This window comes from Phacochoerus africanus, chromosome 11 (assembly GCF_016906955.1).
Source record: "Phacochoerus africanus isolate WHEZ1 chromosome 11, ROS_Pafr_v1, whole genome shotgun sequence".
Lineage (NCBI taxonomy): Eukaryota > Metazoa > Chordata > Mammalia > Artiodactyla > Suidae > Phacochoerus > Phacochoerus africanus.
The window spans coordinates 17,838,351-17,858,115 of NC_062554.1; the positions used below are offsets into that span (position 1 = coordinate 17,838,351).

Below are 19,765 nucleotides of genomic sequence, written 5' to 3' on the forward strand. Positions count from 1 at the left end.
TTCGCAGGCTAGGGATCTAATCGGAGCTTTTGCTACCGACCTACGCCAGGGCCATAGCAAAGCCAGATCTGAGCCATGTCTGCGACCTACACCACAGCTCACAGCAATGCCGCATCTTTAACCCACTGAGCGAGGCCAGGGACCGAACCTACAACCTCCTGGTTCCTAGTTGGATTCTTTTCCACTGAGCCACGATGGGAACTCCAAAGATAGACTATTTCAATTCATATTTTTCACACTATGAATTTTACTGCAGGAGAGAGGTTATCATTTACATCGGAAAAATCAGCAAGTGTTAAGATGCCAGCTAAGCCGGGATGATCCGGTAAGTTTAAAAACCTATAGAAAAATTTAGATGGTTGTTACTGTAATTGTTTATAAAAAACCTTTTCAGAAATCTATCCTTTTCTTCTCCGAGTTCATATTTACCGTATTGGTTTCTTTTACTGTCTATAAAAACCAATGGTTATTGTAGGACTTAAATCTTGTGGTAACCCCTGAATGTCAGAGGATAAAGGAGCAGACTACATGGGGGGGGGGAGGGGATTAACTTCAGCCAAAGAGTTTGTCGCTGATGACACTCATTTGACACTCTGATGACCTACTGTGAGTTATTTATGTTTCTATTACCTTTAGGCCCTTTGAACAGTTTGATTTCCACAACGGTCTCCAAAATGGGTCGTCTCCTGCGCACATACAGCCGAACGATAGAGCCTGCTTCTTTGAGAGCTTCCACTGCTTTACTGTGGGAGACCTCGGACACATCAACCTCGTTCACCCGCAAGATACAATCATTGACCCTGAAAGGAAGCAAAAAAAAAAAAAAAAAAAAAAGCAAAGGTCAGGAGATGCTCAGAGAATTTCTTAACGAAGATTATGACTATCTAACCTTTAGAGCTGGGGAAGCAACGTGCAGAGGCAATTTTAATATATTTACACATGGAAAAAATGCTTCAATTGAAGGAAGTCAAGAAAACCTTGGACTCCTTGGCCTTCCCAGTCTTCCCAACTTGGACCACTCTGCCAGTCAGATCTTTCCTGGACTCCAGTCCACTCTGACTGAGGCTGCATCACATCTGGTGCTGTTAGAAGGACACACACTAACCTCTGTCAGCTACATCATTATTCTGATAGATTTCAGTGAGTTTGACCTAGGGTTACAACTTGAGGGGTCCTCAGAACTTACTTCCAAGGACTGTTACAGACATAGCAAATGTAACTTTATGGATTAGTTTCTTGAATTTTTATATGTATTCGTTATAAAAATTAATACATTATAATTTTAGACAATTTGACAAATCTAACAATGTAGAAAGAAAAAAAATATACATGATTCAATCATATGAAAGAATCCATTTCTGGCAAATTATCTTCCATTTTTCCCCCCCCTCAAATTTTTCTCATATTATAGGTAGTGAAGTTTGGATTGCACAAAATTCAAAGAAAATCTTGGAAAACTAAGAATTATGATACATTCTAAATTAGACTTTGTATTTGCCACTTTTTTTTCATGGGAAGGAATAAGCTGACTCTTCCATAAAGTTGTCCAGGTACTTTACAAAGCATAGTGGCCACGAACTTTAAATCTCTTTTATATTTACCATAATAATTAGTTATAATATTAATAATGGTTAAAAGTATGGGACTTTCCTTCACTCTGCATTCTGGCACTCCCCATCTCAGTTCACTGTGTTGCTCAGAGTAAGAAGTAAGGGAATTTGGAAGTAACATATATACACCATTAAATATAGAAATAGGTAAACAAGGACCTACTATACAGTACAGGGAACTCTACTCAATATTTGCAATAACCTATATGGGAAAAGAACCTGAAAAAGAGAATATATATAACTGGATCACTGTGCTGTACACCTGAAACGAACACAATTATAATCAATAAATCAATTATTGGTCAACAAAATAAAAGAAATAAGGGACTACCCTTGCTTGACCCCTCTTTCCACCACCACCAGCTGAAGAGTGTATCTGCAATCCATCCTGGTTCTTCATCTCCAATGCTACCCCCTTGATTAAGTCGACATCACCTCTCGCCTGGATTATGACCATAGCCTCCTACCTAGTCTCTCTGAATTCTCCCTTGTCACCTTTCAAACCATTCTCTACACAGTGGCCAGCATGAAGTGGACATGGTTGTCTATCCACCTTCCATTCCTGTTCTCCATTTTCCTCGTCTAAGCAGTGCCCAGTTTCATTCAAGTGATCTATTCCTTAGCAAATTTTTGTTAAATGAAAGAATAAGTCTAAGTTCTATTACGACCCTCTATTTCCTGTTTGTAAACATTGATAATTTTTTAACTTCCGTAAGCTTCCATATTTCATCTATGAAATAGAATAGTGATATCTACTATAAAGACTTTGAGGGGAAGATTAAATGAGGTAATGTACCTATAAGTCCTGAGCACAGACTCTGATATATAAGTACCTAATAAATGGTTGTTATTAGTAACAGCACACAGTTGTTTATTTATACTATTCTTAACTATTCTATTCCTCCCATGATCATGTGGAATAAGATCTATTATCCACATTATACAAATTAGAGTTGTTCTAAGTGGTGAAGCTTTTTTCTAAAGCAATCAGCAATTTGATCAGAGATTGGATATGATCACAGGTGTTCCTATTTCAAAATAAGCTCTTTCTTCTTAGGACACATACATCTAATGTGATGAACAGTTTCATGTGTATTTTACACATCAATTTAAAATTACAACATGGTTATAGATTATATAAAAAGTATGGGAACATTTTCCTATCTTTATTGTCCATAACTTTCCTATACCTGTTTGAGGAGCTGAGTTATAGGAACCCTTGGCTCAGTGAGAACCCCAATTATCTTCAAATTCTTGAGACAGAACAATTTCACTTACTAAGATTCAGTGATGTCATTTCATCATAGCAGATGCTATGGCTTTAATAGGTTTACACATACATTTCCTCTCTGACTAAAAAAAAAAAAAATCATGGAAAACTACCAATTAAAGTAGTTTTCAGAATGTAGGCATCACGGGTGCCAGCCGCCCTGCAGCAGCTGGTCCTTTGAGAGTGGGTAATTTTGTCATCTCATGATAATGCAAAAACATAATGTTTACCATCACCCTATGTTCAGAATACTAATCATTTCTTAAAACATGGCTTTCCATAGAAGGGAGTGGCTGACTTTAGAAAAAATATTCTGGATGCTGTATCAATTCAAACTCTACTAAAATTTCTCCTTTTGTATACAGTGGAATCCTTAATTGTCAATTGCTGGGGTGAGGAAATCACAGCCTAAATCAGATGGTTTTTCCATAACATGTGGAGGAAGTAGGCATCTTCAGTGCACTGAGAACACTGGACTAGCAGTCAAGAGGCTTGGATTTGAGTCCCAGCTGTGTACCAGCTGTGTGACCAAAGTCAAGTCACTTCATCTCTTTGAACTTCAGTTTCCCATGAAAATAGAGTAAGCATGCCTAGAGCTAATGAGAGAAGTAACCATATCTGTAAATATATGGATGCACATGTAAACTATAACCATTCAGGAGAGAGTTACAGCTATTGACGGGTGAATCCAAGATGCTGTGCTCAAGAATTTGGTGAGAGGTAAGCAGGATGGAAATTGAAATTGTTAAAGGGTCTGCCCTGTGCCATAGCATATCATTCTAGTCACTTCACTTATTTGCTTGTATCTAAATCAAACCATTTATAAAATATTGACTCTCATTTTACAGACAATGAAATTTTACTAACAAGGTCACAGTGTTGATGAGGGCAGCACCATGATTCCAATCTAGTTTTGTCTTTTTCTGGAGCCTATGCTAAAAAAAAAAAAAAATTACTCAGACTTGATTGTTTAAATTAAAAAAAAAATGAGAATGAGGTTGGGGGCATTTATATTCAAATACATAAAACAGAAAAGAAAAAATATAAAGCCAAACTAGGGCATGCAACTTTCCTTCCTCCTAGTCACTTGAAATAGCATTTGGCTAGAGGGTCATGGCTATTTAGAATTAATTTGCTTTCTGTACCAGTAGATAATCTTTGTGAGTAAAGGCAGCACTTGAATTCACTTTGAAAGATATAAATATATCACTAGCTTCGAACTCAAATAACATTCTGTCTCAGTAAACAGTTTATCATATTTCTGAGCCATTATACTGGAAAGCTATCAACATACAAATTTCCTCCCAACTTTACTCATGAAATTCAGTTGATAGTTTCACTCTTTCAGTGCTTTCTGTTTCATATATAAGTCTACAATATCCTTTTTGTGGACCAGTATCTTCTATGACATTAAAAAGTTAATTTAATCTTTTCCTACAGATGCTTCTAGTACATTTAGCACATTTCTAAATTCTGGTACATGTATATATTTCTTTGCCAAAAATATCTTAGAAACAAAAGAACATTTCATCACTAACATGTCCAGAGAATCACATATAAAATTTGCACTAGGAGTTCCTGTCGTGGCTCAGTGGTAATGAACCTGACTGGTATCCATGAAGATGCAGGTTCAGTCTCTGGCCTCGCTCAGTGGGTTCAGGATCTGGCGCTGCTGTGAACTGTGGTGTAGGTCACAGATACAGCTTGGATCCCAAGTTGCTGTGGCTGTAAGCATAGGGCTACAGCTGCAGCTCTGATTTGATCCCTAGTTGGGGAACTTCTATGTGCCACAGGTATGGCCCTAAAAAGACCATAAATAAAAGTAAAAAATAAAGTAAAATTAGCACTAAACAATTAAATATTCTAGAATATGATATAGTATCACTGAAAAGTCAAATAACACAAATTATTTGTTTCACTTTGAAATTATTTAAAACAACATGTAATATCTACTCTTCACAAGTATTAAAGCATGTACTGTTGTAAAATAAGATTTGTGATTTCATACATTTTTAAGGATGTTAATTCATTAAAAATAATCACCAAATGCTTGTTAACATTTTTTTAAAATATATTCATCATGTATTAAAAAACGCTGGAAGGAAAAATAACGTAGTTTCAGCTCTGGTTCTCTGTTGATGTGGAGCTTATGGATGCTTTAAAAATCGTATTTCTATTGTTTCTGCCAAAAGTTCTACAATGGACATACACTATTGCTGTGACTGTGGCGTATGCTGGCAGCCGTAGCTCCGATTGGGGTCCTAGCCTGAGAGCTTCCATATGTCAAAAGTGTGGCCCTAAAAAGCAAAAACAAACAAACAAACAAACAAAAAAACCCAAAAAACAAACAACAACAACAACAAAAAACTCAGACTCACTAAAGGTAAAGAACAAATGATAGACACACAAAACTTTATTTAAGATAGGTTCTTTATTTAAGAAAAGATTTGATTTACCAGAAAATAGGACAAACCCAAGACAATACACACACACACACACACACACACACACACACACACACAAGGAGGCTGACCCAAGTGGCTGCAAATCATTATGACCTTTTCTAAATCTCCTTGTGTCTGCTGTCTTTCTGTGCCCACACATGAAGCACATCTAAGAAGTCACTGGGTATATTTAAAGTCCATCATTAGCTATGGTTTATTCTTGTTGAAACTTCTTAAAAATCCATTTATTTCACTGACCACATAGGGTGCTATTAGTCCATTAAAATTGAGAATAAAATAATAAAAATCAGCGTAATTTAATAGTTTTTCAGAAATGGACTAATGTTTTGGAAGCATCAAGTGTGTGTTGATGCAGCACTACCTACTGGGCCTTTTTCTCTAATCAAACTTCACAGGGCTACAGGAGGAGTGACAGGTTCATGCAGCTTGTCATAGGTCACTTGACAATTCTGACAGTTCCTGTTTTGAGGAATCTGGAACTGAAACTATGAGATTTAGAGATGCTATCTAAATAGAAGAAATAGAAATTTGAGAGCTTAATACTGGGCCATTTTCTTCCACGTCAACTGAAAATTGGCAAAAGCTTATTTGCAAGAAGATGGGAAAAGAAGAAAATTTGTGGAAAGAAGTAAGAGCTGCAGAGAGAGGGAGGGCCCCTCCTGGACTCCCCATGGGGCTTCAGTCTGTGGTGGTCCTTCCCGGGGCTTAGGTGTCCAATCCAGCCTTCAATTTCAGAAGCTACTCCAAGCCTCCTTTTAACCCTTTTCCCTTTTGAATTAACGAAGCTCAAGTAGATCTTTGTTACTCACCCACAAAAATTTCTAACTAACATTAGGCAGACTTTGCGACCAGCACTTTGCATATGCTATCTCCCTTAGCTCATTCCTATTTTCCTTTTAATAATTCAAGTTTATCTTGCCTTCTGAGAAACTATCCTGGCTCAACTGGCTGGTCCAGTGTTCCTCTATTAGGTAGCCAGTGCAAAATATTAATAAATTAACCAGACCTGGAAAATCAAATTAGAGGACACTCAGTTAAATTTGGATTTCAAATCAAAATAATTATTATTATCCAGGTAAACATTTTTTTTTTTAGTGTAAGTATGTTCTATACCACATTTACAATCAAAATTACTTATGCTTATTGTCTAAATTTAATTAGGTGTGCATACTATATTTATAAAAAATAAAGTGTTTATAAAAGCACTGAACTGTATTCATTATACTGAATTGTTGTCTTTGTTTATTCAAAAAGCATAATACTTGGCACATAGTGGGAGATACCTGCATTATGTGCTATGTATATATTCTTTAATTTGTTTAATCTAAACAGAAACATTGAAAGGTAGACATTGTTTCCTTCATTTTACGACAGCAACTAAAGCTAAAAGAGGTCTATAATGATAGTAAGTGTTGTCTAAGTAATCTCGTGCACTGCCCCATCCACATCTCTCTGGTCTGTTAAAAATAATTTTTGGACTTACTTAAGGGCCAATCCCAGCTGCTGACCATCAGCAGGATCAAGGATCACACTGAAAGCAATAAAGCTAAGCCAAATAACAAAACCTAGACTTTGTTCTCAAACAAAATCTAGTTCTCTGGTTTAGAATTAGATTCCTAAAGCTTAGAACTAGATTTAGAAATGGTTCTCAGACTTTAGAGTCCATTAGAGTTACGTGGAGGGCTTATAAATCATGGATTGCTGGGCTCTACCTCCACCGAGTTTCTGATTCCACAGATCTGGAGAAGGAGAGAGGATTTACATCTCTTAAAAAGTTTCAAGGTGATGCTGCTGATGCTTTTCATCTGGGACCATGCTCTGAAAGTCACTGCCCAAGGATTTGAAGGGTCACTACTTGGCTAGTGTATGGTTCATTCTGAAATGAGCAGGATGACTCAATCTTCTGTAGACTCACTGACTGTAATAAAAGTTCTGCGCTCTGCCTGAACCCAATCCCTCAGTGTTGCAGCTCTTCATCATTTGGAGTAAAGTCTCTAAGGGAAAATGAACCAGGAGACCAGAGCTGCCACACCATGTGTGACTCCCTATGTGAGCCATTTTCTAGCACTCATTTGATATGAGATTCCTTTTCCTACTCTTTTCCTACAGCAAAGATCAACTGACAGCCACTCCATTCTCCATGTTAAAAACAGGGTTCCTGCTCTCGTCTCTAACTCTGGGTGAGAGTAACTTGAGTTTATGATCCATAGAAGTCAACTCCTCCAGTGAATATACTGTTTTTCTCTCTCCATTTGCTACTTCATTTCCTTTACATAAAACCCTTGCAGGAGTCTCTGCAGCTGTCATCTGGGAAAGATCACAGCCTTCCACAATGGGGGAAGAAATTGCTATTTCAGTGTCAGTGATTGGTCTTTTGGCACCTTCCCAGAAAAGCAGAGTCCAGTAATGAATCTTGAGCCAGGTAACTTGGTGAGTGCAAGGTGGGAGAAGCACTGAATAGGAATTTCAAAAGGCGAGGTCACCGGACTGGAGATTACTTAGTCCACTCTGTCCAACACTCTGTCCATATGTCAATTTTCAATAAACAAGGTCCTGGTACTTTCTATCTGGGCCAGTGCAGTAGTTTCCTAACTGGTTTTCCTAATGCCCAGTTACTTAGGCCCTCTTTACATAATCCCACATGCAAGCCCCGCTCAGCTTCAACTTCTAAAAGCAACCCTATCATTACTGCCTCTCCTTTCAAAATTCATTGAGTTACTTAATCTATATAAAATCACAGGTGTGTTTATCGTTGTATTCCTAGAGCCTTCCATACAGGTGTCATGTCAAGAATGAATGAGCATCACTGAAAGGCCTCTAAATCTAGCCTCTTTTTAGATCTCTCAACCTCCTGCTCCAGTCAATCCACACCCTTAATGTCCCAAGAATGTAACAAGCTCATTCCTGCCTCCACTTTTTATTTTGCAGTGCTTTCTGTCTCCTCAAACCAGCCTCATTCAAGGGTAAGCTCAATCTTGCTGGCCTCATGAAATGTTTCCTAGTCATTCAAGTTCTCATTGATCATAATGCCTGAAATGCAAATGCACCATAGTTTCTCAGAAAAAAGCTATAGATTGATTTGGTACCCTGGCAGAATCTGAAATGAGGTCCTATGCACTAAGAAACACGTTTTCAAATGCTGGATTTGATTTTCTATTTCCCTGTACTCAGATCTACTCCAATCCCAGAAATTGACATGGATCAGCATGTACGAAATCGATACTTTTACATTCTCTCATTTTGACTATATGATATGGATGACCATTTCGGTGAAAAGCTGATGAGCACAAGGAGTTTGGTATGGTGGGAAGAATAGGGAGTTGTTAGCCAGATGTGAATTCTAATCCTGCCACTTAAATGCCTTTAAGTAAGGCTTTTTTTTTTTTTTTTTTGGTCTCTGTGTTTGAGTTCAATGATTTTACAAATCTCTTCTGGATCTGATGTTCTGTAAATCTAAATTCAAGGTTAGCTCAGCCTGGCATCCATCTCTTCTTAGAAGTCTGGAATGTACCTCAAATGCAGTAGAATGCCAAATCATTATTCTTATCCTCCCTCCACGGACAACTCTGTACTTTACTGTTTATTCTCTATCAAGGTAAATCAGTCCATCACCAAAAATGGGGCGTTCACCTTCTCTTTCAGATATACATCCAATACGTCACAAATATTTTTAGATTTAGACTTTTCCATTATACTCACTTATCTTTCTGTGGCTCTTACTGTCAATCACCCAGATTCTGGAAAAAAAAAACTTGTAACCAGTCTCCTTGTTTCTAGTTTTGCCCTTCATAATCCATCTTTCAATTTATTGCCAGAATGGAGTTATTGAAAATACACTTGATTGCTTTATTGCCCTATTTAATAGTCTTCAATTGCTTTCCACTGCCTACAGATTTTCAAATGTTTAAAAAATCAAAGAAAATAAATCTTTTTTTTTTTCAAATGTAATCTTACTCAGAAACCACACAATGTACATTTGTAATTGGTCGCAAATAACAAAGGCAGAGTTTCTGTGATTTCTGCAGTAGGGAGGGAAGGGAATCACTGCATGTCCTGTTGGAAGGCCCTTATTTGTGACCCCTCAGAGAGTTCTGAGGAATCCAGAGTCAGGGCGCCATATACAACTAAGCAGGGGCTGGTGAATAAGAAAGAAATCCAGGGCAAACCCTTTCTCCCAGCCAAGTGCCCTGGTATTGACCTGTGTCTCCTGAAGCGGGAATCTTCTAATGCACATAAAGGCTTCCTATGGTCCAGGGGTAACACTATTCACAGGGCTCTGTGGAAGACAGATTGAGTCCACCTGCCTTTTTTGATACAGCTCAAAGACCTTCAGATAGCACATAAGTCTTTCCACAATCTGGTTGCTAGGCACCTCCCCAGCCCTGTCTCTTGATATATCTTTACAGTTTCTTTAAACACCACCTAAGTTCGTGACCCAGGCCTCTCTCCCTGCCTAGAATAGCCATTTCCAGATGCCGCATTTGTCTGCGTACCTCACCCATTTTGCAAGATGAATGCCCATTTGGAGGTAGCTGTATAGTTTAATGAGGGAAGACAGTAAAACAAAACATTACCTTTCAGCATAATAAGTCCCAACCTCCTAATTTATCCCTCCCTCCAAAATTTCCCTTTTGGTAACCATAACTTTGGATTTGAAATCTTTGAGTCTGTTTCTGTTTTTTGAATAAGTTTTTCAGTATCATTTTTATTAGATTCCACATATTAGTGATCTCACATGATATTTGCATTTGGCTTACTTCACTTACTGTGATAATTTCTAGGTCCATCCATGTAGCTACAAATGGCATAATTTCATTCTTTTTTACGGCTCAGAAGTATTCCGTTGTATATATGTTCCACATTTTCTTTATCCATTTCTCTGTTGATAGACATTTAGGTTGTACCATGCCTTGGCTATTGCAAACAGTGTTGCAGTGAATATTGGAGTGCATGTACCTTTTTGAATTACGGTTTTCTTGGGACAGATGCCCAGGAGTGCCTGGGTCATATGGTACCTTGGCTTGGCTAGCTTCTTCTTTTCATTGGAACTTTAGCTTAAATGTCACTTCATTAGATATGCCTTCCTTGATCACTCAGTGTAAAAGTAGCACCAGCCACTTACTTACTTCTCTCTGCTTAATTTTCTGAGGCGCACTTATTACTTATAATATTGTGTATATTTGTCTCTGGTCAAAAGGCAAAAATATAAGTTCCTTAGAGCAGGAAACTTGTCTGTCTCATTGATCATTTTATGTTTAGTGCCTTGAACAGTGGCAAGCCCATAGCAAGAACTCATTAAATTGTTGAATAACAAATGAATGCGTGAATAAAGTATGGGGGAATGGATGGTAATTCTACCTAGTTTAAGTTGAGTTTGTCAACAATAAGGTACATATAGTCTTCCTGCCCAAATTTGAATTCTGATAGTTGTAGCTTGAAGACTTACTTAAATGCAAACTCATAATTACTGGAATTACTTAGCATTGGCAAAGACTGTGAACAATTCTCTATATAGCAGAAAATGCTAAATTGCCTGGAGAACACTAATTTTCGAGAGCAGATGATTAGTGATGCTGTTTCCTGACCTTTTTTTGAGCTACGACAATCAGCTGTTATTGTTTATGTGATTTCATAATATCCATACCCCTCATCTTTCCCTAAGTCACATTTCATAAAATAAATTCAAATTAATTTTGTGTTGAAAACTCATATGACACATTTTGAAATTACTGATGATATTTTGTGATTTCATAAAGCTGGAACTAGAGCTCCCTGATTTAATGGTTGAACTGGTGGTTGCAAATGGTATGCTCAGTGCCTTACAGTTGTTCTCAGTTGTGGAGGTAAAATTCAGAGGCCTGGGGATGGGAGCCAGAAGGATTTGGGACACCATGAAGGGCAGCTTTGCTCACCAACGTTTTCTTACTCTCAGTAAACAGATTTTATTTGAATTAATAACTTTTTCTTTGAAAATACAGAAAAGCCCACTGGTGTTAATCATCCACATGGACCAGGGGATCTCATTTTAAAGCATAGGTAGAGCAGGGGACTCTTTGGCAAGCAGTGTCTTGGAAGAACTTATTAGAAGAAGCCATGGGGGTTTCCACCATTGATGGCTGGATGCCATGGGTTAAGAATGCGACTACAGCGGATCAGATTGCTATGGAGGTGTGAGTTTGATCCCCAGCCTTGCACAGTGGTTAAAAGAATCTTGTGTAGCTGCAGTTGTGGCATAGGTCTCAGCTCTGGCTGGGGTTCAACCCCTGACCCAGGAACTTTGGTATGTGGTGGGCATCGCCATAAAATTAAAAAAAAAAAAAAAAAAAAGAAGAAGAAGCCATAGGCACCAGGGCAGAGAGGAAAGAAGCTTCCAGAAGATAAAAGAGATGAGAAAGGGATTTAAAAGTAAAACCCCACATACTTCCTAGGACTCCTGTAACAATAAAGGTAGCAACCTCTGAGAACAGTAAGTGTGTAGAAAGCATCCCAACAATATTTTATTTCATTCTTAAAGCCTAAAAATATACTGGGCAGATACTGCTACATTTTTAAATAGAAAACTGAGGATCAGACAAGTTAAGTAATTTACTCAAATTCACACAGCATATAAGAGACAGAAATAAAAATTAGACATTAGTCTTAAATGCTCCTGGTCTTGTTTTCTTGCCATTTATCCACTCCTATTTATGCTATTGTCACTTAGTCCTGTTACAACTGTCTGCAAAACTTTAATCTTGATTGAACCCAACCCCCCTTCCTCAGTGCTTCTTCCAGAGCAGCTGAACATTGATGGGCTGGAGAAAATCCACAGATACTGGGAATCACTATAAATTCATGATCTCCAGTCTCCAAACACCCTGGGCAGTTTGCTATCCTTTGTTCTGCAATTAAAATCTCTCAAACCCATCCTTCCAGCAGGTACATATCTTAACTGCATGCAAAATCCATGGTGTTCTCTCTCTCTTTCTCTCTCTCTTTCTTTTTTTTTTTCTTTTTTTACAGTCGAGGAAGTGCCTCTTCTAATACCAAGGCCTATTCATTCACATTTTCTTAAAACCTCATTTAATCTCTTTACATCTTGTATCTTCAAACCCAGTCTCTCTAGTTAATCCATTCTCTGAATAGTCAAAAAATACTCTGGTATCTCCAATCTTTAGGAAAACCTTCTAGTGACCTTATAACCCCCCTGCCCCACCTCCGGCTACTGTTCTATCTTTCTTCTTCATACACCAAGTTTATTTAGAGAACTATTTATACATACTGTCTTATTTCTTCCTCCCTAAACTCTCATTAGCCCATCCTAATTTGAGGTCCTCACAATAACCCCTACCAAGAAAAACATAGAAAATGTTCCTACTGACCTCACTGCTAATCTAGCTTTGGCCAACCCCAATGCCCTCTCTTGGTCCTCAGCACAACATTAAGGCCAGTTGCGCACTTCCTCCTTGAAACACTCTTCTCCTGGCTTCTGCTTTTCTTCCTTCCACTCTGGTCACTCCTTTTAAAATTCTCATTTTAGTTCTCCTCCAATGGAATGATCTTCACATTTATAAAACAGAAGGAAGGAAATGCCACACAAAACTATCCTTGGTTTACATGCTTTAAACTGACATCTATTTTTTTTCCTCCTAAGTTTATATAATAATGAAGGATATCATTTCTGGCCTATTGTGAATTGTAAACTTTTTTTATCTGTCACATCATTATTTCAAATGTTTACATTGGACTCTAAGTTTATACCAAGTTGAAATCCATGATTGCCAATTTAAATTAAGATATTGTTGAGCAGTTGGGCATTTTACATTTTTTCTTTTTTTCTCCTTGAATTTATGTTTTCATTTTACTTCCAGAGTTTTATCCTAATATATTTTATTTTAGAACATCATATATGGGTCAGTGTAACAGACTTACTTCAAACACAAATGTGTGTACAAATATAAATCCTGTGATTTAAAAAAAATTCCCATAAAATATGACTCCAAATGCTAAAAATTTTCCTCTAGACTGAGATATCATGATGATTATCAATATTATACATTGATCAAAATAACCTAAAAAATGTAGTAGAAATGAAAAATAGGAATTCTGAATCTTATCTCACTTTAAATTTCTTCCGAGTTTTATGCCCCAAATCCTGTGATCTATCACGAAAATTATTTTAATTATCTAGCAGATGACAATTGCTTTTCTTTCTTTTTTTGTATGAAAAATACAGTATGATTTCAATAAACTAAGATAATGAAAATGTAATCACATTGGGGATTTGTTTTTCTTTTCTTTTTTTTTTTTTCCTTCACTTTTTAGGGCTGCACCTGAGGCATATGGAGATTCCCAGGCTAGGGGTCCATAGGAGCTACAGCCACCAGCCTGCACCACAGCCACAGCAACGCAGAATCTGAGCCGCATCTGTGACTTACACCACAGCTCACGGCAATGCCAGATCCTTAACCCACTGAGCGAGGCCAGGGATCAAACCTGCAACCTCATGGTTCCTAGTTGGATTCGTTTCTGCTGCACCATGGTGGGAACTCCAATGGCATTTTTTTCTTAATGAACTGAGTAGAGCTTTTGGAAGTTAGCTCATGTTTCCAGTGATAAACATGAATTAAGGGTAGAGTGAGATGAGACTCGAATTCATATTTTTTATTTCTACCAACATTAAGTGTTAAGCTAATTTTGTTCACATAAACAAGTAGATGGGAATGGGAAGAGAACTTTAAATTTCTTCCAAGTTTTATGCCTCAAATCCTGTGATCTATCATGAAAATTATTTTAATTATCTAGCAGATGACAACTGCTTTTCTTTCTTTCTTTCTGTTTTTTTTTTTTGTCTTTTTAGGACCACACCCATGGCATATAGAAGTTCACAGACTAGGGGTCAAATTGCAGCTGCAACTGCTGGCCTACACCACAGCCACAGCAATACCAGATCTGAGCTGTGTCTGCATCCTATATCACAGCTCGTGGCAACGCCAGATTCTTAACCCACTGAGCAAGGCCAGGGATTGAACCCATATCCTCATGGATACTAATCAGGTACTTAACCTGCTGAACCACAATGGGAATTTTGACAACTGCATTTCAATTTTATTAAGAGAAAAAAATGGAAACCACAGGCCTTTAAAAAAGGATTAACTACTCAATCACTAGAGACACTGACTTTCTTATCCCAGACAACAATATTTCAACAATTTAATGACTAGATATTATACCTAGTCATAAAACTGTACTTTAAAATAGTAAATAGAGCCACAGCAGAATTTGGGATGGGTAGGGCATATAGTATTCATTTGTAAAATGGGAGAAGAACAATTATAAGTGGAAACATGAGCTAAAAGAGCTAGTATGAAGCTGCGGGCTACGTCTTAGGCTGGTCAAATGAAAGATCTGGAAATTGAGTCTCATAAATCTATGTACTCCTAGGAGTATCCATATTTAGCTTAAAAAGCCTGTTCTAACTTACATCAAAAAGTTTAGATTCATTCAAGACAGTCCTAGGCCCTTGTGTGTTTCAAAGCTATCTCTTAATTTGCTTCTCTTTAAACATTCACACAGTTAAGTCCCTAGCCAGATCTCTTAGAGTTCTGAATCTGTATGTTCAACTGCCTGTTTGATATCTCCACCTGAATTCCTCACCGGCATCTTCAACTTAATAATATTGTCCAACATGTAGCTTATCTCCCCACTGCCTCTCCACTGTGTCTGCCAATTGCTCCACAGCTCAAACTCCCCTTTTTATAATTCTACCAAATGATGAACTCTGTGACAGCAAGAGTACCATATACCCAGAACCTGATATGGGGGGGTCCAGGGCAGAGAGGGCACGGATGCTTTATTTGAAGGAATATGACTTCTCAGCACAGCCCACTCCAATTAATCATTAAACCTTATCATACTTACTCCCTAAAGTATATTTCAAAAAATCTGTCCACTTCTTTCCATCTTTTTGTCAGCAGCTAGTCCGGGCTCCCATCATTTATCACCTGAGTTAGTACAATAACTTCTTAAGCTGCTCTCCCTGCATGTATTCTTGTCAGCCAAGCCAAACTCCCACAGTCAACAGTGATCTTTGGAGATAATGATTGAGTGTGGCCATTTTTTTCCCTGAAACATCCAAAGTCTTGTGTCATTTATAGAAGGAGAAAGAACAAATTACTTCCTATGACATCTTGGGCTCTGTCTGATTTCTCATGCCCTCCTCTGCATTCTCATCCCTTCTGTCATCCCTCTGTCACTCACTCTAGTCCCAGGGACCTCTTCCTTACTTCTCAGGCCTTTGCACATGTTTCCTCTGCCTGAAGATTCCTCAAGCCCCTTACACTTGGCTAACACTTACTCTTTACATCTTAGCTTAAATATCTTCCCCTTGCAAAGCTTCCCTCCATTACTCCAGACTAGATTAGGTCATGTTCTCATGGCCTTTGAAAATTGTGTCCTTTCCTTTCACAGCACTCATTTTAACTCTAAATGTATGTCTATTACTACACTGGACCAAAAGCTCCACCAGAACACAGATCTTGTTTTTCTTGCTTTCTGCGCTATTCCCAGACCCAAGGGTCTGATCCATAGCAGAACACTCAGGAAATATTTACAGGAAAAATGGGTAACAAAAAGTCTAGGGGACATGAAAGACTCAGTGTCAGTGGAATGAAAACTTGCTTTGCTTCTTGTTTATCACTTAATTTCCCAGCTTCAGTGACCTGCCATAGAGGTAGACAGGACAGTGGTATCAGGCCACTCAGGATCTCTTACCCCACACGACTGTGAAAAGGATGAAAGGTCTCCTCTCACTCGCCACACTCACACAAAAGCGGCTCTGCCCATTCCCTTTTCTAAATCAGATTTGTGTGTCTGATACCCAGCCTGAATGTTAGAGAAGTGAAAAAGTGGGGGAGATGAGTTTGTGTCACATAAGGCAGATTTGGTAGGCTCACCCCCAGAACAACTGATTAGGCAATAGAATGCCTATAAATGCAGCTCTCAAAATAAATGTATTTTACAACCATTTATCTGGGATAATGACTGTTAAGGAGTTCATTCATATTTTAAGATCAACATGAACAATGAAAGCAGCTCTGTATTCATTCTTTAATTCATTGTTTTCTGAAAGGAAGCATTGCTTTCTTTCCTCCTAATGGTCTGCTTTTCTCTTTAGTAATGTACCACAAAATTAGATGGTTATATTTAAACAAGTTAATGGAGGGTAGGAGTACAAAGGAAATGATACCAACATTTTCATTAGTAGCAGGGTATGGTAGATTATAAATTGTGGTCCTGATGCTTGCATTCTAAATACCAGACTAATCTGCATAACTAAAATGATTTGGGCCAAATTCAGATAACATATGTGTCTTTACAGACAAATCCTAGGTCACTTTCCTAAGGCTGATTTGTAAATTGTCTTAGATCAGAATGTTAACATAACAGCGATACTAAATGTCGGTACTATCCAGAAGTTTGGTAAAAACAGGTTTTTTTTTTTTTAATTCATTCCACTATAATATAAAAGAAAACTTCTGGTGTATGATTTAAAAAGATATATGATAAGGAGCCATGGAGCCCATTTCCAAACATTTTAAACCCAGAAATGTGTAACAACTGGTCTGGGAATAGGTTAACCTGGTTTTCTCTAATAGCTATCAAATTTTTTTAAATTCCTTCCACAAAAATGTTCATTGTAATACAATGAACAACTTAAACATCCAAAGTAGTGTAAAACTTAAATAGTGTTATGCTCCTATAACAAGATATTATGCAGCTATTTAAACTGTTTACGAAGTACTTTTTAATATAAGAAAGTGCTCATGTTATGATATTAAATGAAAAGGGTAGGATGAAAAGTTCAACTCTGTAAAAACATGCACTGAATATGAAGGAACATAATCTAAGATTCTTTTGGTGATAGGATTGTGAATGATTCCAATTTACTTTATAAATGTCTACATTTCTCATATTTTCTGCAATGAAACTGCATCATTTTCTAATCAGAGAACTACATTACCTTCAAAACCAAAATTATTTAATATTTATTATCTTCCTTTCACATAAAGTTGTCTAGAATTCCAATTCATGACAGTCAGTCATTTCCTGAAGAGCCAAAAGAATTTGGGTGTCATTTGGGTATTTTTAATTTTTAACCCTATGACATGGGAAGTTTGCAGGGCTCTGTGTTTCTAGATTCATAAGTATATATTCAGTTATTCATCTGCAGTTAATTGCAGCCATGTGCTATGGTGGGAAGAACATGGAATTTGGAATCAAACAGACTGAATTAGAATTTTGACTCAGCCACTTGTAGTTTAACCTCTCTTAGCCTCCATAAGCTCAAGGAAGTGAAGTTAATAGATGGCAGCTCTTATTAGTACTGAGTGCCTATTATGAGTAGGGGGTAGTGCTGGCTCCATAGGAAACAGAAAGAAGAATAAATAACATGAGCTTTCAGAAACACAGAAAGGAGCTTACGAGGGTTTAGAGATTCCTATGTTGCCTCTCTTTAGATAAGTTGTCAAGAAAATAAGTCATCTAAAGTAAACACATGCTTAGTTATCACTAAGACCAAGGAAAACTTACTCTCTCTAAATTTGGATGAAGGCAACAAAACTTAATACAGGAAATCCTAAAAGCCAAGAACTCTGCCAATAACATATATTCCATTCATGTTGTATTTATTAGGCCTGAACACCCAAATGACTACATTTCCCTTATTGCATCTGCCAATTAACCTTTAAAGGATTAATGTTCACTAATGATCACCTCACAGAGACCCACAAATCCCAGGGGAAGCAACCGGCTAGGTTCTACTTCCCCTCTCCTACCGCAGACATAGTCTTGAACTCCCTGGCTGCAGCCTACTTTAGTGGCTATGTGGACCTCTTTCCCAGGTTCAAGTTCCTAAGGGCTTTATGCACAACCTGAGGCTCAAAAGTGGTTAAAGGACAACTCTTTGCAGAGGATGTGGAGGAAGCCTGGATGTGCACATTGTAGTGTCACAGGCATGCCCCCCAGAACCCTCATGGTGCAGGAAGGGGCTGGGAGTAGGAAGGGAAGGTAGGGGAGAGGGCCTGGGAACTGCAAACTGGGGCCTCTTCTCCCGGGGGTGAAATTTCCGGGTGCAGAATCTGAGTCTAACAATTCTAAATTCCAACATGCCTTTCCAGCCTCAGCTTCCTCTGGGAAACTAAAGCACAATGTTAAGAGTCAGGTGAGGAGGAGGCTGGGAGGGTGGAGGGATATCTTGTGAACAAAGGTGACCCAACGTGGACAGAGCAGTGTGGGCAGAAACTTTACTCGGGAGATGGGAGATGAAAAGCAAGCCTCCATTTTGTTATTGCCACAGCCCCTGCGGAGAAAACAAATGAATAGTATGTGGCTGTAATATATTTATGATTTTGGCATCTGTTAAGCCACTTTGCACTGACTTGAAGCTTACATAAATCTTACCATACTACTGTACCTTTCTAAATAATGCCATAATTTATAACTGTTCAGAAAAACCATTCTTGGTAACTACCAGGATTACCATTGAACTAGAAACAAGGAGATAATTTGAGTGGCTGGCTTTTCCATCCTTCCCCCAAATCACTTCATTTTGGTCTAGATCTCAGAGGGCTATTTGCTAAAATCAATGTCACATACGTGTTTAGAATATTAGAATAACACCATTCCTTCTTGGGAGACTATTCAAAATAAAGAATAACAAATGCCTTGTCAGCATTTAAGGTTGAGATCAGCTCTTTGCTATAGGAATGTAATCAAGATTGCATCTCCTCAGAGTTACAGATTTTATCAAAACAAAGGATTGATTTCTTGGCCACGTAATAGTATTCTGAATGTCTCAGACTGTCAACAAAAGTCAAATGATCAGAATTTGATTTTAAAACTGAAAATTCCTAATTTCCTCTTTTACACTCATTTTATGGAGAATGATGCTCAGGTTAAGAAGGCCGAGTCACCTTCTGAAGGTCTCTGAGCTAGTTAGTGGCAGAGATCCCCAGGTCTTTCTCTTACCGTCACTAGAGCACAGCATCTTGTTAACTTTCAGTCCAGACCTACAAATAATGCCAGAAATTCCTCCCTATATGCAAAGCAGGGACTAGAATTAAACCAATATGTAAAGCCTCATGGAATCAATCTTAAGGGATACAAGCCACCATGCCTATATTTTAATAGTCCTATCATCCCTTTGCTAGGAATCAATATGTTCGTTTCTTCCCTAAGTATATTTGGATAACTGGACCTTAAAAAACTCAGTCTGAATTAATACTCCTAAATTTTAATGCATTTCAGTCACATTTTTTTTGGCTTCTGAAAATATAAACTTTACTTATCAGATCACTTTTATAAATTATTGATAATGTAGCAGTTGGGACACAAGGTCAAATATCTGCTAGTTTGTCTAGGAAATGGGAGCAACATATGCT

The 19,765-nt window shown here is 37.9% G+C and overlaps 1 protein-coding gene across 6 annotated transcripts in view; it reads right to left on the reverse strand.

The window, feature by feature from the left end:
* The window catches only part of DLG2 (discs large MAGUK scaffold protein 2), a 1,194,846-nt gene that overhangs the window by 576,823 nt on the left and 598,258 nt on the right, over positions 1–19,765 (reverse strand). For all 6 annotated transcript variants that reach the window (XM_047753849.1, XM_047753843.1, XM_047753842.1 and 3 more), the window contains one exon: positions 631–800. In XM_047753849.1, coding sequence (XP_047609805.1) covers positions 631–800 — 170 coding nt within the window. The remainder of the gene's footprint in view (positions 1–630; positions 801–19,765) is intronic.